Source organism: Malus sylvestris, chromosome 2 (genome assembly GCF_916048215.2).
Source record: "Malus sylvestris chromosome 2, drMalSylv7.2, whole genome shotgun sequence".
NCBI classification, from domain to species: domain Eukaryota; kingdom Viridiplantae; phylum Streptophyta; class Magnoliopsida; order Rosales; family Rosaceae; genus Malus; species Malus sylvestris.
The window spans coordinates 3,359,988-3,386,758 of NC_062261.1; the positions used below are offsets into that span (position 1 = coordinate 3,359,988).

The 26,771-nt window shown below is 40.5% G+C and overlaps 2 protein-coding genes across 5 annotated transcripts; both read left to right on the forward strand.

The window, feature by feature from the left end:
* LOC126594257 (uncharacterized) lies at positions 1–25,303 on the forward strand. The gene is made up of 2 exons (XM_050260501.1): positions 1–158; positions 24,724–25,303. The coding sequence occupies exons 1-2, from the start codon at positions 19–21 to the stop codon at positions 25,253–25,255; spliced, it is 672 nt and encodes a 223-aa protein (XP_050116458.1). The 5' UTR covers positions 1–18; the 3' UTR covers positions 25,256–25,303.
* On the forward strand, positions 17,900–21,329 carry LOC126594266 (uncharacterized). Of its 4 annotated transcripts, none has more exons than XM_050260508.1 (3): positions 17,900–18,380; positions 20,926–21,109; positions 21,261–21,329. In XM_050260508.1, the coding sequence occupies exons 1-3, from the start codon at positions 18,017–18,019 to the stop codon at positions 21,304–21,306; spliced, it is 594 nt and encodes a 197-aa protein (XP_050116465.1). In that variant the 5' UTR covers positions 17,900–18,016; the 3' UTR covers positions 21,307–21,329. The 4 variants fall into 4 exon arrangements, 3 of the variants coding, with proteins under 3 accessions (XP_050116465.1, XP_050116480.1, XP_050116471.1); XM_050260523.1 differs by having other exon boundaries at positions 20,935–21,109; XM_050260514.1 differs by lacking the exons at positions 20,926–21,109; positions 21,261–21,329 and adding an exon at positions 18,901–19,201.
* Positions 25,304–26,771: the final 1,468 nt, after the last annotated feature.

The following is a 26,771-nucleotide window of genomic DNA, read 5'->3' on the forward strand; positions in this document are numbered from 1 at the left end:
TCTGCAACACCTTTGAAAATGTCTGGCACCTCCGACCGTCGTTTTGACTTGAACCTTGTTGAAGAGGCAGCCCCGCCTTCTCCAGACAACATATGGCGCCCATCCTTCGTCTCCCCTACTGGTCCTCTTACCGTTGGGGATTCCGTGATGAAGAATGATATAACTGCTGCGGTGGTGGCCAGGAACCTTCTCACTCCCAAAGATAACAGACTATTTTCCAAACGGTCTGATGAGTTAGCTGTTAAGGATTCGCTGGCTCTCAGTGTTCAGTGTGCAGGTTCTGTGTCTAATATGGCCCAACGCCTATTTGCTCGAACCCGCCAAGTTGAATCATTGGCGGCTGAGGTGATGAGTCTCAAACAGGAGATTAGAGGGCTCAAGCATGAGAATAAACAGTTGCACCGGCTCGCACATGACTATGCTACAAACATGAATAGGAAGCTTGACCAGATGAAGGAAACTGATGGTCAGGTTTTACTTGATCATCAGAGATTTGTGGGTTTGTTCTAAAGGCATTTATTGCCTTCGTCTTCTGGGGCTGTACCGCGTAATGAAGCTCCAAATGATCAACCTCCGATGCCTCCTCCTTCTAGGGTTCTGTCCAGTACTGAGGCTCCGAATGATCCCCCTCCGGTGCCTTCTCTTTCTAGGGCTCTACCGACTGCTGAGACTTCTCCTAAGCAACCCTTGTGAACGCTCCCTCTTGTTTGTTTATTTTGACTCATGTATATGTACATATTTGTAGCTTATCGGGGATATCAATAAATAAGTTTTCCTTCATTTCAACGTATTGTGTTAAATACACCAAAGCCTTCTTCGCTAAGTTCTTTGAATTTTCTTTTGTTGAAGCTTGTATGTTGAAGCTTTCTGAGTGGAGCATGTAGGTTGGGGTAGTGTTCCCTTAATTTCCCAAGTAAGGAAAACTTCTCGGTTGGAGACTTGGAAAATCCAAGTCACTGAGTGGGATCGGCTATATGAATCTTAGAACGCCATTGTGCTCGGTCCTGTGTCATGTCCTTTGTTAGATCCAAGTACTCTAAGTCTTTTCTTAGAGTCTCTTCCAAAGTTTTCCTAGGTCTTCCTCTACCCCTTCGGCCCTGAACCTCTGTCACATAGTCGCATCTTCTAATCGGAGCGTCAGTAGGCCTTCTTTGCACATGTCCAAACCACCGTAACCGATTTTCTCTCATCTTTCCTTCAATTTTGGCTACTCCTACTTTACCCCGGATGTCCTCATTCCTAATTTTATCCTTTCTCGTGTGCCCACACATCCAACGAAGCATCCTCATCTCCGCTACACCCATTTTGTGTACGTGTTGATGCTTCACCGCCCAACATTCTGTGCCATACAGCATCGCTGGCCTTATTGCCGTCCTATAAAATTTTCCCTTGAGCTTCAGTGGCATACGGCGGTCACATAACACGCCGGATGCACTCTTCCACTTCATCCATCCAGCTTGTATTCTATGGTTGAGATCTCCATCTAATTCTCCGTTCGTTTGCAAGATAGATCCTAGGTAACGAAAACGGTCGCTTTTTGGTATTTCTTGATCTCCGATCCTCACCCCTAACTCGTTTTGGCCTCCATTTGCACTGAACTTGCACTCCATATATTCTGTCTTTGATCGGCTTAGGCGAAGACCTTTAGATTTCAACACTTCTCTCCAAAGGTTAAGCTTTGCATTTACCCCTTCCTGAGTTTCATCTATCAACACTATCTCGTCTGCGAAAAGCATACACCAAGGAATATCATCTTGAATATGTCCTGTTAACTCATCCATTACCAACGCAAAAAGGTAAGGACTTAAGGATGAACCTTGATGTAATCCTACAGTTATGGGAAAGCTTTCGGTTTGTCCTTCATGAGTTCTTACGGCAGTCTTTGCTCCTTCATACATATCCTTTATAGCTTGGATATATGCTACTCGTACTCCTTTCTTCTCTAAAATCCTCCAAAGAATGTTTCTTGGGACCCTATCATACGCTTTTTCCAAATCTATAAAGACCATGTGTAAATCCTTTTTCCCATCTCTATATCTTTCCATCAATCTTCGTAAGAGATAGATTGCCTCTATGGTTGACCGCCCTGGCATGAACCCGAATTGGTTGTCCGAAACCCGTGTCTCTTGCCTCAATCTATGTTCAATGACTCTCTCCCAGAGCTTCATTGTATGACTCATTAGCTTAATACCTCTATAGTTCATGCAATTTTGTACGTCGCCCTTATTCTTGTAGATAGGCACCAAAGTGCTCGTTCGCCACTCATTTGGCATCTTCTTCGTTTTCAAAATCCTATTGAAAAGGTCAGTGAGTCATGTTATACCTGTCTCTCCCAAAACTTTCCACACTTCGATTGGTATATCGTCTGGGCCTATTGCTTTTCTATGCTTCATCTTCTTCAAAGCTACAACCACTTCTTCCTTCCGGATTCGACGATAAAAAGAGTAGTTTCTACACTCTTCTGAGTTACTCAACTCCCCTAAAGAAGCACTCCTTTCATGTCCTTCATTGAAAAGATTATGAAAATAACCTCTCCATCTGTCTTTAACCGCGTTCTCTGTAGCAAGAACATTTCCATCCTCATCCTTGATGCACCTCACTTGGTTGAGGTCCCTTGTCTTCTTTTCCCTTACTCTAGCTAGTTTATAGATATCCAACTCTCCTTTTTTAGTATCTAGTTGTTTATACATATCGTCGTAAGCCGCTAACTTAGCTTCTCTGACAACTTTCTTTGCCTCTTGCTTCGCTTTTCTATACCTTTCACCATTTTCATCTGTCCTCTTCTTGTATAAGGCTTTACAACATTCATTCTTAGCCTTCACCTTTGTTTGTACCTCCTCATTCCACCACCAAGATTCCTTTTGGTGTGGGGCAAAGCCCTTGGACTCTCCTAATACCTCTTTTGCTACTTTTCGGATACAACTAGCCATGGAATCCCACATTTGGCTAGCTTCCCCCTCTCTATCCCACACACATTGGGTGATTACCTTCTCTTTGAAAATTGCTTGTTTTTCTTCTTTTAGATTCCACCATCTAGTCCTTGGGCACTTCCAAGTCTTGTTCTTTTGTCTCGCTCTTTTGATATGTACATCCATCACCAACAAGCGATGTTGATTAGCCACGGTCTCTCCTGGTATAACTTTGCAATCCTTACAAGTTATACGATCCCCTTTCCTCATTAGAAGAAAATCTATTTGTGTTTTTGACGACCCACTCTTGTAGGTGATCACATGTTCTTCTCTCTTCTTAAAGAAGGTGTTGGCTAAGAAGAGATCATATGCCATTGGAAAATCCAAGATAGCTTCCCCATCCTCGTTTCTCTCCCCAAAACCATGGCCACCATGAAAACCTCCATAGTTGCCTGTCTCCCTGCCCACGTGTCCATTTAAATCTCCTCCTATAAATAACTTCTCCGTCTGAGCAATTCCTTGCATCAAGTCTCCAAGGTCTTCCCAAAATTTCTCCTTCGAACTCGTATCCAACCCTACTTGAGGTGCGTACGCACTAATCACATTGATAAGTTCTTGTCCTATTACAATCTTGATTGCCATGATTCTATCTCCTACCCTCTTGACATCTACAACATCTTGTGTCAAGGTCTTGTCCACGATGATGCCAACACCGTTTCTCGTTCTATTTGTGCCCGAATACCAAAGTTTAAACCCTGAGTTTTCTAAATCCTTTGCCTTACTACCAACCCACTTAGTTTCTTGTAGGCACATAATATTTATCCTTCTCCTCACCATAACTTCCACTACTTCCATAGATTTTCCCGTTAAGGTTCCTATATTCCACGTTCCTAAACGCATTTTGCTCTCTTGAACTCTACCCTTCTGTCCTAGCTTCTTCACCCTCCCCCGTCTAATAGGATCAAAGTACTTCTTTTGTGTGTCCCGTGTAAAGTTGATAGGAGCATATGCTCCCAAACAACTTTGAGTGGAGTCGTTCGAAAAGAAGTTTCTACGGCCCCCTTGCTCATTTAACACTGCATCCGGGTGCCGATGGAGATACAGCGACCCTTGCTCACTTATCACTGTGCTCGGGCCACATAGCGCGCCACTTACGGGTGACGCCCTAGCTTTAGCGCGATTTTGTTCTGAATTCATTTTCATAAGGATTCGACGTGATCATGGAGTGCCGGCTGTCGACTACCTGACGCCCTCCCCCTCCTCCTTTATCCGGGCTTGGGACCGGCAATGTAAGATAAACTTACATAGGCGGAGTTACTTCTTCCATCTACAATTTTGGATAATCCGACAGAAGACTATTTATAGATTGTGCAAACGAGCTCATTGAGTACAAAAGCGTTCATGATTCGCACAGAGTCAATCTTCTGCTACTAGCATGTCAAGTCAAGTCAAGAATATGCATAACTCTAGACAAGTTGGTGGAAGAAGTTTGTAGCAGAATCGAGAATCTGAGAAATTACAGCAAGCTTGCCGGTGAGAGGCTTCTTGCGGACAGTCTGTATTTTATGATGGAGGGATAGATATAATGTGCAGAGGAGTGGTGAACGGCACATGGAATTCGGGTTGGAGGAACGGATTTTCGAGAGATGAAGCAGAGCAAGTAGTGAATGACACAGAGAAACTGGCTTTAGATGGATTGATTGAGGAGGCGTTTGTATAATTTGTGGTCTAGCAATATCATAGACACGCATATAGTGTATTTCTGTACATAAAAATAGTGCTCAGATTAACGAAAAGGGAGTAGAAAATATATTGACTGCCATCTTGAGCCTATCATTATTTTGCTAAACTAAAAAGTAAATTCTTGGAATATGTGGTGGAAGCAGCGCAAGTATTTCTGCCAATTCGAGTGGTGGCATTTCTCGAATCATCTAATGCTTGTCTTATATCAGTTTCTGTAATGTTAAAATGCTTCGGAATGCAATATATCCTCAAAATTCAAAACAATTACTAGAAAAATCATAAGAGTTTGAAAGTACTATGAAATATCAACTCGTTGACAATGAAGCTGGCTGTGATCTATAGTCCAAGAACTCAGATATGTGATGATGAGTATGAGCCAGATGATGAAGATGTATAACCACCTTGATCGTGCCTCACCATAGAACCAATCTGGGTGTGACTTAATCTAGACAGATGATGCTTTCAGTTCAAATTTTTTGCCTTTTTCCATTTTTGACAATTATTATGTGGAACGCCATTATGCACTAGATATAACTATTTTTTCATGAAACTCAATATGAATTTCACAAGAAGTTTTATGTGTCTCTCGCTTGCCCCTTTCTTAAGTGATTTGGGCAAAACTGATGCATAGATAAAGGTCACGTTTTGAGTTAACTGAACATCTTTTGCTTGTCCTACTTTTTGTTTGGCAGCTCGTAATGGAACAGTATGTGAGTCCTAAAGTCGTGACTGTATTAGGAGGTGTTGTTCAATCACTCATGGGCAAGATGCAATCATTGGAGGTGACAGTGTTAGGAGGTGATTGCGCAGCATGCATAATTCACGGGCGAGATGCAATCATTGGCAGATTACTCTGATGTTAGCTCCAAGAGTAATGGGCCTATTGCCAGAAATACTGGGGTTAGACCAGTTGGAAGGCAGCAAAACCTTCAATTGATAGCAAATAACGAGGATAAATCTTATCAAAAAAGTGAGGCAGACAACACTCGAAAGGTAAATTCCCTTGATGAAAGAACTCAAGAGAAACCTAGTAGCTCTGCAACGGATAAAGGCCAAAAGAAGGTGGATTTTCTTTCATGTCCAGCTTGCAGCTTGTTATTAAATTTTACCATTATCCTTCTGCATCCGGGTCTTTCGTAATATCAAGTTTAATTTTATGTCAAGCAGTTCTGGGGAAGGAGTCGAGAGGAGACCGATGTTTTTACACCTGGATTTGTTGGTGCATATATATTGTAGATGGGGCAGGTGTAAGGATGCAGAATTAAACTTGAATCAAACGAGTTCATCGACTGCAAAGGTAGTAAAGAAAAGGTAATAAATCTTCTACGAAAATGTAGAGTCAATCTTCTGGTAACATGTCAGGGCAAGTCAAGATTAATGAAAAGGTAGTAGAAACTATATATTGACTGGTATCTTGAGGCTATCATTGATTTTCTAACCTTAAAAGTAAATTTCTGGAATATGTGGTGGAAGCAGGGCAGGTATTTGTGCGAATTCGAGTAGCATTTGTCAAATATTTGGATGAATATCTTATATGGCTTGTTGTAATGTTGAAATGTTTCTATATGCAATATATCTTCAAAATTCTAAACAACTAATTGAAAAAATCATATGAATCTGAAATAAGTATGAAATATGTACTTGCCTTCTTTATCGAACCAAGAAAGCGAAAAACAAAAGAGGCATTTGATGAACTGACTGTGATCTGGCTTAGATAGATGATGATGAGCGTGATGATGACGATGCATCACCACATTGATTGTGCCTCACCACAGAACCGAGCTGGATGTGGGTAAAAGCATAATCAGCTTTGTCCAAATCATGCACGTTTTCCTTCATAGGTGTTTGGGTTAAAACTGAACTTTGGGCCCAAAGATGGAGTCGGCCCAACCGAAGGCCCGGACGAAACTTAGGGAGCAGGAAAAGGGCCACTTGCCCACCTACCCAAGGACCAAGTGGTGTAGGTTGATCAGACTGCACAGCCCATAAAGTACTTTATGGTGGCATTCATGTAAAAAAGTTGATGAGTCATCACCTCCAAACCGCATTCGGGCAAGGCTGTTGCTACAGGAACCCAAGCCAAAGTTGTCTATAAAAGGAGGAAGAGAAGGCAGGATCAAGGATACTCAATCAAATATACAAATGCAAGCCAAAACTCTGCTCAAAGCCAGATTTGTCTTCCAAACGAAGTTGTAGTCAGCACCAAGCCTTCATCCTATTCGGGATAAACCTTTATCCCCCGCGGGATAATCTTCTCTTCCAACCTCTGTAATAGCTCTGCTACCTTGTTCGAACTTGTGGTAGTATCGATTCACTTCTGTATCCTCTCCTTCCCTCTCTCCCTCTAAGCTTTCAGACCTTTGACAAAGCCACAAAGATAGGGGCCTACAAGAAGATCAGCCTTAACTGATAAGGTTTAATCTTGCCCGACCGTCTTTGCTCTGTCTTTATCTTTTCTTTCTTTAAAAGCCTAGTAATATGTTGTATATTTTCAGTTATATACAAGTTGTTTCTAGCAAAATCACGATGAAAAGGCTTCCTCAGTACTTGAATCCGATTTGAATATATCTTCAGTGTTCAAATCAGATCTAAGTTCTAAGCCTGCGAGCATGTAAATCTGATCAGTTTAAACGTCCTTGGCCTCAAGGCATAAAAAAGAACCTTATGTGGACTTAACCCATCCACGACAACCCTTGATAAACGAGAAGTCCGAAGTTACTTAGGGCGCAAGTAATCGACCTACCTTTTGGTTTTGTTTCTATTATATCCTGATTATCGTAGAAGGCTTAAGTACGGAGTGAATTCTGATAGAAAGCCTCAAGGCCTACACCTAAGGCCCCACAAAGGCATCTATTTGGATTCACTCTATGCTGCAGTCTAGATAGTCCGAGTATAAGGATGAACTCTGATGGGAAGCCTCAAGGCCTACACCTAAGGCCCCACAAAGGCACTCATTTGGGTTCGTCCTACCTCTCGGACTCGGGTAATCAAAAGTATAATAGTGATAAAACTTCGGCAACCATAAAGACCAAATATGATATGTCCAAGCACTGGTTTAATTTGACAGGTAGCCTCAAGGCCTACACCTAAGGCCCCACAAAGGCACTTGTTATATCTAGCACGGTTTCTCGGGCATATGCATATTCACGACTAAAACCTAACATCCATTCGACATCTGCCATACTGAAGATGGCAGTGGCACGCCTGAGCACCTCAAAGTTAATCTTGATTGTGAGCCTCAAGACCTACACCTAAGGCCCCACAAAGGCACCTTTCAAATTAACTGTCCTTCTCTTTCAGCACTGCCCGACGAGCCTTGCCCGATGAGTCTTGCTCGATCAAGATTTGTCCGACGAGACTTGCCCGACTAAGCCCGAGAAGAAAGCAGAAGTCCGACAGTAGCCCTCAACCGGCGCCGACCTCCCAGGGGAGCTGTGTGCTCGTTCGCCAAGAAATCATTCCCTGACGGAAATTCTTGCGACGAACAATAGGTTTGTCCCATACTAGATTAACCCATATTTTATTCACTGTTAAAGAACAAAATCTACATCAACTTCAACTTTATCCCTGCCTTGCAAATTGAGCTTATCGTTCGATAATTGTCCTTGCCAAATATAATGGGATTTAGGTCTGTAGAATATTCTATTCTAGCCTTCTTTGACTATGTAGGCTTGCAACATAATACGCTGGGTATTCTTTATAACAGTAATGGCAAGAGACAGAGGATGAGAATAATGTATTTCGCATGAGCGGTACAAGAAGAATAGAGTTAACCCTTCAAAATTACGATCATCACTCGCAAGAATATCAAAACTGACTTTAGTGCCCTCATTGACAAACTCAAACTAATCAGGAACATAATTCCTATGGAGGAAAATGCCACCAAATCCGCAAGAAGTCCATCCCTAAATATACAATACAATTATACAAGTGTCGTATATATACATGTACATGTGTGTTTGTGTGTGCATTTGCACGATAGGAAGGCAATGAGAGAGAGAGAGGGATACCTGTAGGATGTTTTTCGTAAAATCAGATGTGAAATTGGTGCAGTTACTCATATGAATCATGTCATGGAGTTTAAAGACTTATCCAAGCCTGGCGTATGAATGACTTGCATTCAGTTCTCTCATATTTGACATTTCCGAAAAATCGGGCATTGTTTCCAATGCATGGCAACTAATGGCATGCAGAACTTCCAAATTTGTTGGTAAATCAGGGATTATATGACAACAATTTAAGCTCAATGTTTCAAGCTTTGAAAGACCACTGGAGCTGGGTAGGGTATGAAAATCATTCCATGAAAGATCCGAAACTTGTAAAGAAATTAGACTCCCAAGATCCATAGGGATTGCAGCATCAGCTAACTCCCTCGATGAGAGTATTAATTCCTTTAAAGAAAGTCGTGTAACGAATAGGGCAAATGAATACTTTTCACACCCGATAGGGATAAACGAGTGAGATTCTGGAAGGTGGTACTTTTCTTATGGCTGTATAATCTGCTTCAAGTATTCTCAATGATATCATCTCCCCTAAATCCTCATCCACTTCTCTGAATTTTGAACACCGATTAAAAAGAAGAGTCTCAACAGATTTGGACTTAAAAAGAAATCCCTTGGAAGAGAACTAAGCATTTTGCATCCTTTAAAGTTCACCAAGGAAAGTCTTTCAAGATGACCAATGGAGGGGTGAATCTCAGACAAACTAATACAGTCTTCCAATATCAACTCTTCAAGATTTGGGACTTGTGAAAAGTCCAGTGATTTTTGTAAGAACCTGAAATGACTGAGATTAATTATTTTCACTTTTGAAGTGATTGTTGCACAAAATCAATGAAAAATTGAAATTAATAGCCAAAGGAAAGATCACATAAAAAAAAAAAAAAGAGAAGAAAATCCAAAAACAAATTGAAACATAATATTGTCACGTGTAATTAAATGTACCTTGTAACCCTCCCAAACTTGTACCAATATCCTCCACTGCACGTCCATAATAACTAGTTTCTCTTGATTTAAAAATGTTGTGTTTGGCTCATACATTTGTGAGTAATTATGAGTCATGTGTTGACAACAATTGAAAACATGGTGACTGCCATAAGCAAAGTTGGAAGCAAGCAAGACTTGACTTTGTGTTTGCTTGCACGTAATTGTGCATGTTTTCACTTCTATGCATTAAATGACAAATGGAGAAAAGTTGTACTTTATAGACTAGGTATAGACTTTGGTGCATGCTAGGTAGGCTAGGTAATAATTATATCATGTGAACTTAAGACTTTTTGGTCTTGGTTGTTGGCATAGTTGCTAGTGTATGCCTATAACTAGATGCAATATTTGTGCATTTAGTAATGCTTAGAAAGTGGGAAGGTAAACATCATAGAAGCATCCAAGGGGAGAGCATCTGGCTCTCCCATGGAAAAGGTTGAACATGGGTTGAGAGAAAATCAAGAGAGCTAAAGTGAAAAGTATTCTAGTGAAAGAACTCTTGGGGTAGAATGAGGCTCTTGGGAAAATTCTATGAGTGGGTGTGCAAGAGATTTGGGATTGGGTTATGTTGATTTAACTCATATGTACTTGTATTGTTATTCTCATAGTGAAGAGCAATATCTCTCCGGGGACGTAGGCAGGTTTTGCCAAACCTCGTAAAATTCTCGGTGTCTTTATTTCTTGTATTTTATTCTGTTCAACTGAGTGTGATTTGGTGAGGTTGTAATCTGAATCTCATTTCCACACTAATGAACGGGCCAAGGCACAACAAAAAAGTCATTCAGTATGGACTTTAATTGGCATCCACGCCAGCTCAACCTGTCACGCCCCGATCCCGACGTACGTCCGGGATCGACACGTGACGTCATCAAATAACCGCATATCTAACATACCCGTCCCCCGGGATATGTATCAAGCACATGCCATGCCTCGAATTGCATAGAATTTTTTCGTATACTTTATGGCTGCATCTAACGTCCTCGTTAGACTGCCTACGTACCCTCATTTGAGATCAAGCCATTCGTAGTTCGTCATTCATTACACCTCGACGTTTATCACAATACGTTCAAATCGAAAAGCATAGCATTCCTCAATCAATTATTAGAACTTAACAAGCATGAATTACAAGATTCATGGTTACATAACAAATCCACATGACATTCAAGGTTTCCATTCCATCCATCATATAAATCACTATGTTTTCAACGTGATATCTCCATCCACAACATGTAACTTATCCAATAACCAACAAAGCACAATATTATTCTTAAGCCACATTGATCACTAAATAAACATAATAATAACAATCATATCCAACGTCATTCCACAATTCCCGTCACTTAATCCCTTCATGAATCAAGGATGCATGATCTTAGCATTTAACTACGTTAATCAATCAATGAGATAACATACCATTTCACCAATTCAATTAGAGAACTCTATATAATTCCCTACTTGGGTTATGAGTAATAACATGGTAATTCTAATTTATATTCACAAGGTCTATGGATAATTCTCATTCGCTCGAATCTAGGTTTCTAGACTAACCTTTTGGAATGTGCAAGGGTAAGGATTCTAGACCACTCAACGGAATCCAACCACATCGGGTTTCGGACCACTCAACGGAACCAAATATCAATCGGTTTCTCGTAATCTATCCAGACACGTTGCATGTAAAATCAATGCCTACATCATGGAAATGGTGCACTGGGCAATTCAGAACTTGAATAAGTTGTGAAGCTCAGGTGAGCGACAATAATACAAAGTGTGATAATAATGATAAAACCAACCATCAATCACAGTTTATAAACTTTGAATATGAATCATTCATAAGAAATTAGTACCAAACCTTCACTAACTCCGAAGGAGTCACCCAGACATCCAATGGTTCGTCTGAAACAATCACAACATCTCACAACCATATTCTCATAGAACACCATGAAAAGTAAGGTTAGAGCGACACAGTTTGGCCGAAGCCTACACCTTTGAAGCCATCTCAATTCAAATTCAATAAATCCCAAGGTGAGTACGATCCCGGACCTTCACTCAACGAAATCGCGAAATAGGAGGGATTCCGGACCATCTCTCAACGGAATCCAAGTGGATACGATTCCGGACCCTCACTCAACGGAATCGCTAAGTACAATACATAACAATAACTAAATGAAACTCAAGTTAGATACGATTCCGGAACATCACTCAACGGAATCGCGGAATAGAAGGGATTCTGGACCATCTCTCAACGGAATCCGAATGGATACAATTCCGGACCATCACTCAACGGAATCGCATAAGACTAACAACCGGAATGTACTACGGCTCAAAGAAATGAGACAAGCACAAACTACTTAATTTACAAAAACTTAACCAAGGGAAATAAGGCACATATGCTAAATTTAAAACGAATCAACGAAGAGGGAGAAGAAACAATATCGAAGCAACAAATCCCCAATCACAATGGGTTCACAGTCCACCACTAGTTCTCACATTTCATCACATCAAGACAACCATACAAAGCAAACCATGTTTCTAATATGCACGTCAAATCCCACATCATAAACTATAACGATGGCACTTTATAGGAAACATAATCATAAAACCATCTCATACCCTCTCAGAATAATAATTATGAAAATAGAGTAATCACCTACAACACATATATTAAAGTCACTCACCCTTTTTATACTAGTAACCATACATATTATTTCTCATCCATGAAATCAACATTTTAACGTTCTATTCCTATGCTTGTAACCTTCATTCTCCATCCTTTAATAAACCAACCCAAAGTTAATGGTTTTTCAACTTAAAACACCACCTCTTCACTCATGCCACTACCCCTTTTGACATGTATATGCGGCAATATATATATATATATATATATATATTAAGAGAAATTGGATCGTTTACTAATAACTTGAATATAACTACTAGTAAACAATCTAAACTCTTAAACCCCAACCAAACACACTCAAATAAGCACAAGATTAACAAGGATGTCATTTCAACTATAATTCCCTTCTAGGTCTAGATGCTTGGTAACGAAAGAAGTATTTCATAAATCTAATGTCACACATCGGAAAATTCGACTTTTTCCAAAAATTCTCAAATTTTACATGAATGAAGGTCTCAACAAGTAGAGTAAACTTTATACATGTGGCGAAGTCCAATTTGGCCAGAAAGGCCCTCAAATTGGCTCGCACCCGTCGAAACCCTAAGGTGGTTGTTCTTCAATTCGGCTTCCTTGGTGTTCCAACGCTCCAACCACCATTTGGGTCTTGTTCCTGGATCCAAGGGAAGTTGATTAGGGGTGGTGGTAAGTGGTGCAAGTCGCCGGAACGACGGAATCACCGTCGAACTCACCCGCGAACCCGGTGAAGTTCTTCATGAAATTGGGCCTAAAAACTCTCAAATATGGGTGGAGATGGTAGACGGAAGGTTGAGGAAGAGGTTGTAGGCGATGGATGGTGATGAATCAACGGAAAGAATGGCGGAGACCGCCGTAAATGGAGTTGGGTTGGTGCACGGGTGCAAAGGAAGGCTGGGCTTCCTGTTTTTTTTTTCCTTTCAGCCACTCGCATGGCTTTTTCTTCTCTTTTCATTTTTTTTTTAGCAACAACTTCAAACGTCCGTAACTATACCGTTATAATCCGGACTCGCAAACGGCTTTCGCCTATGCGTTTGTGATCTCGATATCTATTCAACAATATAAATTGTGACCTCGAAAGGTCTACGAATTTTAGATAATTACTTTCTAAACTTCAAACTTCGTAACTAATTTAATTAAAATCTAAATCCAAATAAATTAATATAGTTTCTAAAAAATAACATAAAATCTCAATAATAGAATTACGTAGATTATAACGGTGAAATCCAGAAACGGGATTTCACACAACCACATTAACTTTTTGGGAATATGTTTGTATGCTTCATTGAGCTGCACGTTGTTGAGATGAAGCAATCTCGGTTTCTCCGTATTTACAAATGCCTCTGTACTGAACCTGAAGCCTGCCTAAAATATTGTTCTGTCGACTCAAACTGTTACTAATTAGTTGAGTTTAGCTGCTGCCCTTGACCTAACCGATTGTGACATATTAACAAAATGTATTTCAATAATCTTTTTATTGTTTAATTTCTGGCACTAATGAATCAAACGATGGTAATCAGAAAGAAGCTGAAATGTCTATGTGAGTCTTCCCAGTCATCGAAAGGGTAGATTGTTGTGGCGAAGTAGCCACTAGCTAGTCCTTTTGATAAAAAAATGAGTAATTTAAGTTTAACTAACTTGTATTGGCAGTGGCATATTTTTCACCTTAAGTTCCAATTGGGTGCACCGTAAGTAGGTAATTTACATACCAATTGTGTAAAGTTAAACAAGGAAGCTAATTCCGTATGAGTTGCATATCAGCTCGTAGTCAAGTTGATTAGACAAGTGCGTATTTCCTTTTATGCGCAAAAATTCAGATCAACACTTTTGAAGTTTAGATTAATTTATAATATTGCTCGAATATAAAAAAATAAAAAAATAAAATAAAACCGTAGAAGATCATTTCGGGTTAATTAGTCAGTGGACTATGATTTTACTCTCCTTTTTTAGTCTTCTACGCTTATGACATACGTGCGTAAAGATTGTAATACTCTCAATTTGTGGGGTAATACTCTCAATTTGTGGGGTACATGAGTATAAAAACCGCTATCTATTTGAATTTTTCCATTGACTAAGGCAAATCTACAACGAGAAAATGTGGTCACTTCTACAATCAAGCCAAGAAGTTATCTCTTATACGTCCAATTGGCTAGTGATTTTACACTCATCTTTCTGATTTTTCATTGACTAAGGTAAATCTAAACCTAGGGAGAAAATGTCATAACTTTTACAATCAAGCTAGGAAGTCGTCTCCGACACTACACATATATGATTAAAGGATAAGGTTAGAGAAACAAAATTTGTAGACAAAATTTTGGAAATTAAAGGACATAGAAGTTGATGATTGATATATTTATATTACTCAAGTGCTGATGAATGTGCTAATTCCTATTGCTAACCCATCATTTAGTTTGCAAATTTTATCTCTAAATTTAGTCTCTCTAGCATTTCCCATCTGATAAATATACAAGAAAGAAAGCTAGGGTTACGATTTGGTGATCAAAATGCAAAAAGGACAGGTAGGATTTAAATTCTACTTCCATTATGGACGAGAATTTTGTTTATACGGAAAACGAACAAGTGATAAGTCAAAGAAAAAAACAACTATTCAGGCAATGGAAATTGGAAAACATTTCCCTGCAACTGCATATTATTATTGTTCCTGAGTACAGATCCTCTTCGGATCTAAAAAAGACGGAGCTTAAGGACCAAATGATTTAGGCCGTTGAAATTTGATTCAACAGCTACAAAGAGGGGACCCTTCTAAAAGTTATAATAATTGTAGCCGTTGAATCAAATTTCAACGGCCCGAATCATTTGATCATCGTGCTTCGTTTTTTTAGATCCAGAGAGGATTTGTACTCATTGTTCCTTTGCCCTTTACTAGTTGCCAGAGTAAGTCCACCCCAAAAAAAATGCGCCAGCACCCATCTTATTTAATCCACTCAGTGAACAGTGATAGAAGCCAATGAACAGCAATAGGTCAAATGCATCTTCACCCCTAACAAAAAATAGCCTAATCAAAATTTTAAAATATTATTATTTTTATTATAAAATAATAAAAAAATTTATTTTATAAGATCGTTATTTCCAAAGCCATTTCTCCCCTTTCATCTCAAGCCTTTTTTTCCTAGCCCCTTTATCCCCATAGCCACTGTCACATTGCTCGGCAAGTCCTGGTCCAGCAAACGGTGAGCAAACGTCGACGAAAGCAGTCTCGATCCTAGTCCACTACATAGGGTAAGAGCGTAGACAGTCATATTCCGCGGTGAAATTCCAAAAGTGAAAGTTGTTGGGGTGGCATGGATGGGTGTGTGGATGAATTGGGTTGTTTGGGTGTCGTTCATGGAGGTACACGTCTGTTTTCTTATTTTGGGGTGAGATTTGAGTGCGGCAAGGTGATGGATGAAGGGTGTTATTGGGGTTTCAAAATATGTTTAAAAAAAAAACTAACTCTGCTGCAGAAACCAGATCACCGGAGCTTTGCCATTCTTGGTGGTGAACACCCCCACGGCCAACACCATTGTGACGGCCGAGCACGGGTTTGCTCAAACCAAATGGCCCGGCTGTTGGGTTTGTCGATTCTGGGCCGATCTCTTGCCTGGCTTGGGCTGGGTGCCAGCCTATTAGGATTGGGTGGAGTGATTTGGCTGGGGGTAGGCCTGTTTTTGGTGCTGGGTACCGGGTAATCCACTCCCAGTGGACTTGCTCTCAATGGTGTTGGGATATTAATGGGAAAACTTAATGCCCCGGGCCCAGCATTGAAAATATGTAACACCGCTACTGCTGGTTCATATAGTTGCAAAAACTCAATAATTCCTTCCAATCCTCCAAATACAATAACAACAAAGTTTTGTCCCACTAAGCGGGTCGACTATATGAATTCTGGAACACCATTGTGCTCGGTTTTGCGTCAAGTCATCATTTACTCCTATTACCCTAAACCTCTGTGTCAAAAGTGCATTTTCTAACATGAGAATTTGTAGGTCTTCGGTTCACATGTCCAACCATTTTAACCAATTTTCTTTCATCTTATCTTCAATTGCAGCTATTCTCACTTTATCTCAGATATCCTTGTTCCTAATATTTTCATTCTAATCCACCAAATAAGTGGTGGAATTTATTGCTATATGTTTTTTATGTGCATACCTTGAGGATGCTTATGGACCAAGATGCTAAGGCATTTACATATTTGAGCATGCTTATGGAACAAACGTGATCATACATACAAACCATGTCTGAAGTTTGAAATATGCATGGTTGAGATGTGCATGGCGCATAGACTTGTGACTCTGTGAGTTGTTAATTATTACATCAAGAAAACCAAACTTCCTCACCTCTCTTGAATCTTAACGGGCAATATTGCACGAAGGACTTACTTCTCTCGTTGTGTTTTGATTGGTGGAGAGTAGTTCACATTGGTTAATGGTGAGCGACTATTAACAATATTCACGATCAACCATAAGAATTAGAAAACCATGTACAATGATGTGTGTATGTGTGTGTGTATGAGGCCTTTAAGCGAATGGATTTTTATTTTTATTTATTTTTAAATAGGGATTAGTTGTGATGCCCACACTACATCGAACTTCAATTATCCGAACCGTTTATTTTTCAAGTTGTACCTCATAGATCGTCCTTGCAAAATATAACCAAATCGGATATACTTCAGATATCTAAATGGGTTCAAAGAAATTAACAAACACTGTGTTCTTTAAGAAACAATAAAATTTCATCGTGATAATTAAATAATTAAATGGTTTCATATTGGATTGAATTTTTGTAAGGATGATCTATGAATCAAGACTTACAAAATAAACGGTTCAGATAGTTGAAATTCATTGTGAAGTGGATCCCACAACTAATCCACATTATATACAGTTTATAGGTTGAACCATAATTTTATGATGCGATTGTACACAAAGACTGAGTAATTAATTCACATGTACTCTTTAAGTTCGTTATATTCTTTTAAATTAAACAAAATAAGGGAGAACTAGTAGATATAAACAATATGAATGTGAAGATGATACTCTGAACGAATTACAATTTTAGATTGTAAATTTAAATGTCAATTATCAATAATAAGTGATGTAACAAGTGGAGTTCACTTTGTAGAAATAAGCGTGGTTCAATTTGATTTGATTGAAGTCTTAAACAATACCCCAATCAATGTAGCAACATCGTTAAGATTGGTTTTGGTTTAATAGTTTCATAATACGTCAATTCGAATTGAACCAAACCAAGCTAATTATAATATAATTTAGTTCAACCTAAAGTTTTACCTTTTCATTCTAAAAGTCAAACCAAATTACTTGGATTGGTATTTTATACAATGATATATTTACACTAAAAATAGAAATATAAAGTTGTATCGAACCTACCATCCATGATATTTAAGCTTAAGATATCTCGTACTATAGCCATTCGGCCGTAATAATCCATGCTTTCGGCCCATACAACACATCACCTTTAAGGCTACACATGGGCCTGCCCTTGTCGGTTGTCCATTACATTTTAGGCTTTTAATCTTGGGCCACTGCCCTTGTCGATGCCGTGTCATCTCATGAACTACTGGGACTGTACCATATATTTGGCCTGTTGCAAAAAACAAAAAACAAAAAAAAAAAGTCAGATAACCACCAAAATCAAAGCCGCGACAAACAGGCGCTGAAAAATGGAGGGAGTTCCGGCGCCTCTTCCGACGCCGCAATCGAAACCTTAAGAACCAGAGGATGGTGCTTCGCGACCACGAACAAGTGGAGGCGATGATCCTGATCCACTCCGCCTTGTCCGACGACAAGCGTAAGGTGGTGAATTCAGTGGAAGCCGAGCTCACCAACATGGACCTCAAATCCATCTCCGCTAAGTCTTTGCCCGACCCGCGTACGCTCCAAAAGTCCTCTCACCTCCTCGGCTCCAAAGTCCTCCAGGTAAATCACACCTCTCTGTATTTCTCGTTAAATTTTCTTGTTTTCTGTTTGATTGCTGAGAAAATAGATGAAGGGAAAGAAAAATGTGGTCTTTCGTTTGCGACGAATTCGAGTAGTCGGCGGCTTTTGAAACTTGGCTCACAGAAGCGTCGTTCCTGGAACAAAGGTACTTACTGCTACTTGATGCTTGCTCAATGCTCAGCTTGTGTTATACATGTAAATAAGTTAGAGATTTCTTTGATTGATCACTTTTTGGATTTTGAATATGTTCAGTTTAGTATTCAAGCTAGTATGACATTGAGCTAGATTATGGAAAACAACGGTGAATGGGATAATACCATATTAAGAAACTAACACTTTCTTAGAACTTAGTAATGTACTCTGTACTTCGTCTTTGTGTATGCAATCTTGAAGCAAATCCACATCCAGTAGGAAAATTAATAATTTCGTTTTTTTTTTATCCCATATGTTACATTAGCTCGAACCTGCACTGAAAGACCCCGACAAATTTTTTAATTTTGACAATTATTATGAGGAACACCATAATGCACTAGATATAAGTACATTTTCATGAATTTCATAAGAAGTTTTAGGTGTCTTTCTAATCTCAATATGAATTTCTATCATGTTATGAAGAATGGCGGATGAATAAAAAATATCCCAGGTTTTTTACGTTTACCTTTAAGGCTTTCACAGGAAAGTGATGGTAATGCCCCCCCTCCATTGGAGAAGTTGCAAGTTGGGGCAGCTAAAAGTCGGTTTCCTCAGCAGGGCAAGTTGCTATTATCATAATATTCAACCACTCAATGTTGCTATCGCATGCATAACTCATGGGCATGATGCAATCATAGGCAGATTAATTACTCTGATGTTAGCTGCAAGAGTAGTGGGCTGTTGCCAGAAATACTGAGGTTAGATCAGTTGGAAGGCAACAGAACCTTCAATTGAAAGCAAGAGGATAAAAATTATAAAACAAATGAGACATATAACACTTAGGCCTCGTTTGGCAGCTCGGACTATACTGACTATTTATGTCGGATAGGATAATTAGTCACCGGATAGTACTGACTAAATTAGTCGGGCGTTGGGTGCAGTATCGGACTAATGATCGTATTATTTATACTGTGTTTGGTATTATAGCAGATGAATCAAACTTAAAATAAAAATAAAAATTAAATGAAATTAAAAAAAAAACTGAAATCACCCCCCCCCCCCAAAAAAAACAAACTCCCTCCCTCTCTCTCTCTCCCTTCTTCTTCGTGTGCTCCCCTAAACTAAACCCCACCACAAAGGCAGCAACAAGAAACCCAGCAAAACCCACCTTCCAAATTTGATTTAACACTCTATCGGATAAAACAATTGATGATTCAAGAAAATAGGAAAAAAAAAAACAAATTTTTACTAGTGAATTTCATCCTTGGATCTGCTCTCCAGACCTTTCTGCAGCCAAACCAACACACGAACCCAGTATGCATGATATTATGAATTCACCAAAAAGCCAAGAAGTTGGAAAAATCTCCTAACCCATTTCTTCAACTGGGTTTGAATTTGCAACATACCCAACTCAGGGCGCACAAGCAAAAAAATAACATACAGATCAAATTTTATTTTTTTTAGATCTGAAAACTGAAAACCCAAAAATTTTAATTAAAACACAAATTTGCAATTAATTGAAAAAGAAAATTGGAAGAAAAATAGGAGGAGGACGGCAGAACAGTGAGAGAAGAAGAAGAAGAAAAATTGCAGGAGGGCGGAACAGAGAAGTAGGAGGAGGAGAAGAACCTGGGAAAAATTGCAAGAAATATTGCAGGAGGGCGGAACAGAGAAGAGGAGGAGGAGAAGTTGCCGGAGGGCGAAACAGAGAAGGAGGAGGAGGAGGAGAACCTGGGAAAAATTGCAGGAAAATTGAAAGAAGTATTGCAGGAGAGCGGAACACAGAAGGAGGAGGAGAAGTTGCAGGAGGGCAGAACAGAGAAGGAGGAGGAGGAGAAGTTGCAAGCGATGCGAGATGGAGAGAGCAAACGATTCGGGACGAAAGTGATGAGGACGAAGAGAGCGAGAGAGGCGTGCTTTCTACCCGACTAAATAATACCGTCGTTTTGGGGGGTATAACTAAGCGGGTATCAGCCGGATATAAGGGGTGGGCCCGGATTGTTTAATCCGGTTGTTATCTAATATGAACGGACACCAAACACCGTATTTCGTATTATTAATCCTATCCGATGTACCAAACACGGCCTTATAAGGTAGATTCCCTCGATGAAAGAACTCAAGACAAACCGAGTAGCTCTGCAACGACTACGAGGCCAAAAGAAGGTGGATCTTCATTCATGTCCAACTTGCAGCTTGTTATTAAATTTTAGTATTATTCTATGCTGCATCCGGGTTGTGTAGTATTAAACTTAATTTTATGTCACTTAGTTGTGGGGAAGGAGTCGAGAGGAGGCGGTGTTTTTACACTTGGATTTGTTCACTAATTATTTCTAGTGGTGAATATATAGTTGTAGATGGGGCAGGTGTAAGGTGGCAGAATAAAACTTGAATTATTTGAATGGAGGGAAAACCAAATTTCTGCTAAGTTTTGTCTGTAATGGACTTATACTTGAATCAGACAATAAACACATTTAGTTAACTTACTTATTTATTTATTATAAAGGTTCCACATCTTTTCACTATGTAATTTCATATTGATATATTCATGGCTTCCACAGCAATTGAAGCTGTCCCTGTTCAAAACCAAGCAGCCGCACAAAAGCTTCCTCAAAAAATGAGTCAAACCGTGATGACAAGCATTCAAGAGGCAGACAGTTTGGGGGAAAGGGGAGGCAAGAGGAAGAGCCTGATGGGAAAAGAGAAAAGCCGGGGCAAAGCCTTCAATTGGAGGTGCCTGTACAGGTAGTAGTTGTGAGGAGGAACTTGCACAGCAGCTCCAAAATGAAATTGTTTTGGATGATTACCATGTCAGTGTGTCAGCATATTCTGATCATTAAAATTGGTACTGTTGTTGTATTGCAAGATTTCTGATGTTATTGTGCTGCAACTGAAGGTACAAAAGGGTCCTCGTGATGTGGATGCAGAGAATATTAAAATGATCATGTTTAGCTACCAAAAAGAAGATGACAGAGATTATGAAGGGAGAGGAAGATGAGGAAGGGGACAGGGGAGGAGCAGAGGGAGGGGAAGAGGAGGATTTCGTTGACTTTGTCGTTTCTTTTATTCTCATCACGCTTTACTCTGTCAGGCTATTTTTGTTCTTGATATGTATATGGTGATCGTGAAACCGTAGCTTTCAATCTTAGAATTTTAGTGGTTTAGCTACATTTGCACTACAACAACAACAACAATAACAACAAAGCCTTTTCCCACTAAGTGGGGTCGGCTATATGAAACCTAGAACGCCATTGCACTCGGTTTTGTGTCATGTCCTCCGTTAGATCCAAGTACTCTAAGTCTTTTCTTAGAGTCTCTTCCAAAGTTTTCCTAGGTCTTCCTCTACCCTTTTGGCCCTAAACCTCTGTCTCGTAGTCACATCTTCGAACCGGAGCGTCAGTAGACCTTCTTTGCACATGTCCAAATCACCGGAACCGATTTTCTCTTATCTTTCCTTCAATTTCGGCTACTCCTACTTTACCTCGGATATCCTCATTCCCAATCTTATCCTTTCTCGTGTGCCCACACATTCCAAGAAGCATCCTCATCTCCGCTACACCCATTTTGTGTACGTGTTGATGCTTCACCGCCCAACATTCTGTGCCATACAACATCGCTGGCCTTATTGTCGTCCTATAAAATTTTCCCTTGAGCTTCAGTGGCCTACGACGGTCACACAACACGCCGGATGCACTCTTACACTTCATCCATCCAGCTTGTATTCTATGGTTGAGATCTCCATCTAATTCTTCGTTCTCTTGCAAGATAGATCCTAGGTAGCGAAAACGGTCGTTTTTTGTGATCTTCGCTAGATTGCTTCGGTCATTAGTGTAGATAAGTATATAAATGGATAGAGATAGGAAAGCAAGCACAAGATGTACGTGGTTCACCCAGATTGGCTACGTCCACGGAATAGAGGAGTTCTCATTAATTGTGAAGGGTTTATACAAGTACATAGGTTCAAGCTCTCCTTTAGTGAGTACAAGTGAATGATTTAGTACAAATGACATTAGGAAATATTGTGGGAGAATGATCTCGTAATCACGAAACTTCTAAGTATCGGAGTGTGGTATCGTCTTGACTTGCCTTATCTGTCTCATAGATAGATGTGGCATCTTCTCTGGAAGTACTCTTCCTCCATCCAGGGGTGGTATCTTTAACTAGTGGAGATGCACAAGGTAATGTATCAATTTCACTTGAAGCTTACTTGTAGTTTCAGGCCTGGTCAAGCGCGATACAAACCATGTAGTAGGAGTCCCCTAAGTCGCCGAGCTAGGGAATCTGCTGAAAGAGGTGACAGACAAGGTAAGAAATCAGAGCTCCGGCTGATTGTTCACATTCTCCCTATCTTGCAGGTAGCATGAAAGATAAAGAGAAGAAAAATGAGAAGATATGATATGTGATACTTTTGCTTTTGAAGAAGTAACTTTCCACAGGCTTATTCTTGAACTGAGCTGGAGGGTTTTCTGGTTTCCTCCAGAGTATAAGGCCGACTGAAGAATTTGAGGGTCAAAACAAGTCCATCAAATCTAGAGCACGTGTGCTGTTACGCTTGTCTCCACATGCTTCCTTGTATCCTTCTCACTTGTCCTATCTGTTCCTCAGGCAAATGCGGTATCTTCCTTGGAAGCATAAGATGTTGAAGATGGGTACTCGAGAGCAATGCCAGGTAAGTAATCAGGTAAGGGGTTCCAGGCAGTCAGTTCTTGGCTGGAAGCTTGATTCCAAGTGCTGATTGATTGCTCTCTTTCTCCTTGTCTTGCAGGTAAGAACAAGGCCAAAGGAAAAGATAGGAAAAAAGCATGATATGGGATACTCTTGCTTTTAACCCTGATGATATGAGATATTCTTGCTCTAGTATAGCTTGTTTGTAGAGGTATTATCTGGGGGAAAAAGCTGAATATTTCGAAAGGCTTCGTTGAGAGTGCACTCTCAGATTTGAGGAAGGGTTGAGCATTTTTGCAGGTCTGCCTGTCCGTTGGGGATGGAGGTCGACATATATAGGAGTCTCCCTAACAACAGGTAGTAATGCTATTCCTTTACCTTGCTTGGTCATAGCACGGTAGTGGGAGCTGTCAGCTTCACATGTTTTAACCCTGTCAAAGCACTTTGAAAAAGTGGTCTGTGGTATCTGGAAAGCTGATGTTGCGTGTGAAGATTACAGACAAGCTTTATCCAAGGAGATCCGACTCTTGAATGTGAGTAAAGGTTGGGCATGTTTGCTAGTCTACATTGCCACGAAGCACAGAGGTTGACACACAGGGACTTTCCAATTATCCAGCAATGGTACTGTTCTTTTACCCTCTCTTCGATTTTTGAGAAAGTAGTCATGTTGGGAGTCTGGCTCTCGAGATTCGGAGGACGGTGCCTCTTCGATTTTGGAGCAAGCAATCTTGTTGGGAGTGTTTTCTCGAATGTGAGTAAAGGTTGGGCATGTTGCTAGTCTACCTTGCCACGAAGCACAGAGGTTGACACAGAAGGACTTTCCAATTATCCAGCAGTGGTACTGTTCCTTTACCCTTGTGGATAATAATATGGTAGCTAGACCTTCAAAATTTATGTGTCTAAACTTTGTTAGTGCTGTTTCTTTGCTATTCTTTTACCCTTCTTGGTCAGAGCGATGTAGTGGGAGCTGCAAGCTTCACGTGTCTCAACTTTGTCAGAAAACTTTGGCAAAGTTATCTGTGGTACCCATGAGCTACTGTTGCGTGTGAGAAGTGGGTGATTGAACAGTAAGATTTATGTGTTTTCTACTTCACCAGAAGTCTTTGACAAAATGCCCATAATTTCCGCAAAGCTGAGTGTGCGTGTGATAGGTGCTGACAAGGCTGGGAAAGTAGGTGCCTCTTCGATTTCTGAGATCGGCCCTCGTGGTCTCCGAGCAACCCAGCTTTTGAGAAAGCAAGCGCCTCTTCGATTTCTGAGATTGGCATTCGTGGTCTTTGAGCAGCCTAGCTTTTGAGAAAGCAAACGTCTCTTCGATTTCTGAGATCGACCCTCGTGGTCTCTGAGCAGCCCAGCTTTTGAGAAAGTAAACGCCTCTTCGATTTCTGAGCAGGCGCCTCTTCGATTTCTGAAGCTCTGTCGAGTGCAGATTTTTATAGGGGCTGGCATTAAGTTCCAAAGCACACTTGAATCTCCACCAGTAGAAGCTCCATTCTTGCACTTCTAAGATCTTGATTTGTCCGACCTCTTCTCTCTTCAACACCTTTGAAAATGTCTGGCCCCTCCGACCGTCGTTTTGACTTGAACCTTGTTGAAGAGGCAGCCCCGCCTTCTCCAGACAACATATGGCGCTCATCCTTCGTCTCCCCTACTGGTCCTCTTACCGTTGGAGATTCCGTGATGAAGAATGATATAACCGCTGCGGTAGTGGCCAGGAACCTTCTCACTCCCAAAGATAACAGACTACTTTCCAAACGGTCTGATGAGTTAGCTGTTAAGGATTCTCTGGCTCTCAGTGTTCAGTGTGCAGGTTCTGTGTCTAATATGGCCCAACGCCTATTTGCTCGAACCTGCCAAGTTGAATCATTGGCGGCTGAAGTGATGAGTCTCAAACAGGAGATTAGAGGGCTCAAGCATGAGAATAAACAGTTGCACCGGCTCGCACATGACTATGCTACAAACATGAAGAGGAAGCTTGACCAAATGAAGGAATCTGATGGTCAGGTTTTACTTGATCATCAGAGATTTGTGGGTTTGTTCCAAATGCATTTATTGCCTTCGTCTTCTGGGGCTGTACCGCGTAATGAAGCTCCAAATGATCAACCTCTGATGCCTCCTCCTTCTAGGGTTCTGTCCAGTACTGAGGTTCCGAATGATCCCCCTCCAGTGCCTTCTATTTCTGGGGCTCTACCGACTGCTGAGACTTCTCCTAAGCAACCTTTGTGAAGACTCCCTCTTGTTTGTTTATTTTGACTCATATATGTACATATTTGTAACTTATCGGGGATATCAATAAATAAGCTTTCCTTCATTTCAACGTAGTGTTAAATACACCAAAGCCTTCTTCGCTAAGTTCTTTGAATTTTCTTTTGTTGAAGCTTGTATGTTGAAGTTTTGTGAGTGGAGCATGTAGGTTGAGGTAGTGTTCCCTTAATTTCCCGAGTGAGGAAAACTTCTCGGTTGGAGACTTGGAAAATCCAAGTCACTGAGTGGGATCGACTATATGAATCTTAGAACGCCATTGTGCTCGGTCCTGTGTCATGTCCTTCGTTAGATCCAAGTACTCTAAGTCTTTTCTTAGAGTCTCTTCCAAAGTTTTCCTAGGTCTTCCTCTACCCCTTCGACCCTGAACCTCTATCCCATAGTCGCATCTTCTAATCGGAGCGTCAATAGGCCTTCTTTGCACATGTCCAAACCACCGTAACCGATTTTCTCTCATCTTTCCTTCAATTTTGGCTACTCCTACTTTACCCCGGATATCCTCATTCCTAATCTTATCCTTTCTCATGTGCCCACACAGCCAACGAAGCATCCTCATCTCCGCCACACCCATTTTGTGTACGTGTTGATGCTTCACCGCCCAACATTTTGTGCCATACAGCATCGCCGGCCTTATTGCCGTCCTATAAAATTTTCCCTTGAGCTTCAGTGGCATACGGCGGTCACACAACACGCCGGATGCACTCCTCCACTTCATCCATCCCGCTTGTATTCTATGGTTGAGATCTCCATCTAATTCTCCGTTCTTTTGCAAGATAGATCCTAGGTAACGAAAACGGTCGCTCTTTGGTATTTCTTGATCTCCGATCCTCACCCCTAACTCGTTTTGGCGTTCATTTGCACTGAACTTGCACTCCATATATTCTGTTTTTGATCGGCTTAGGCGAAGACCTTTAGATTCCAACACTTCTCTCCAAAGGTTAAGCTTTGCATTTACCCCTTCATGAGTTTAATGTATCAACACTATATCGTCTGCGAAAAGCATACACCAAGGAATATCATCTTGAATATGTCATGTCAACTCGTCCATTACTAACGTAAAAAGGTAAGGACTTAAGGATGAGCCTTGATGTAATCCTACAGTTATGGGAAAGCTTTCGATTTGTCCTTCATGAGTTCTTACGGCAGTCTTTGCTCCTTCATACATATCCTTTATAGCTTGGATATATGCTACTCGTACTCATTTCTTCTCTAAAATCCTCCAAAGAATGTCTCTTGGAACCCTATCATACGCTTTTTCCAAATCTATAAAGATCATGTGTAAATCATTTTTCCCATCTCTATATCTTTCCATCAATCTTCGTAAGAGATAGATTGCCTCCATGGTTGAGCGCCCTGGCATGAACCCGAATTGGTTGTCCGAAACCCGTGTCTCTTGCCTCAATCTATGCTCAATGACTCTCTCCCAGAGCTTCATTGTATGACTCATTAGCTTAATACCCTTATAGTTCATGCAATTTTG

What these genes read in the sequence shown, in the direction of transcription:
- LOC126594257 (XM_050260501.1), top strand. Translation starts at nt 19, where the DNA reads ATGTCTGGCACCTCCGACCGTCGTTTTGACTTGAACCTTGTTGAAGAG. An exon ending in GATTCCGTGATGAAGAATGA is followed by an intron (nt 159 to 24,723) that starts TATAACTGCTGC and finishes GAAGAATGATAT; the next exon opens with AACCGCTGCGGTAGTGGCCA.
- LOC126594266 (XM_050260508.1), top strand. Translation starts at nt 18,017, where the DNA reads ATGGTGCTTCGCGACCACGAACAAGTGGAGGCGATGATCCTGATCCAC. An exon ending in GCGTCGTTCCTGGAACAAAG is followed by an intron (nt 18,381 to 20,925) that starts GTACTTACTGCT and finishes TGGCTTCCACAG; the next exon opens with CAATTGAAGCTGTCCCTGTT. An exon ending in AATTGGAGGTGCCTGTACAG is followed by an intron (nt 21,110 to 21,260) that starts GTAGTAGTTGTG and finishes CTGCAACTGAAG; the next exon opens with GTACAAAAGGGTCCTCGTGA.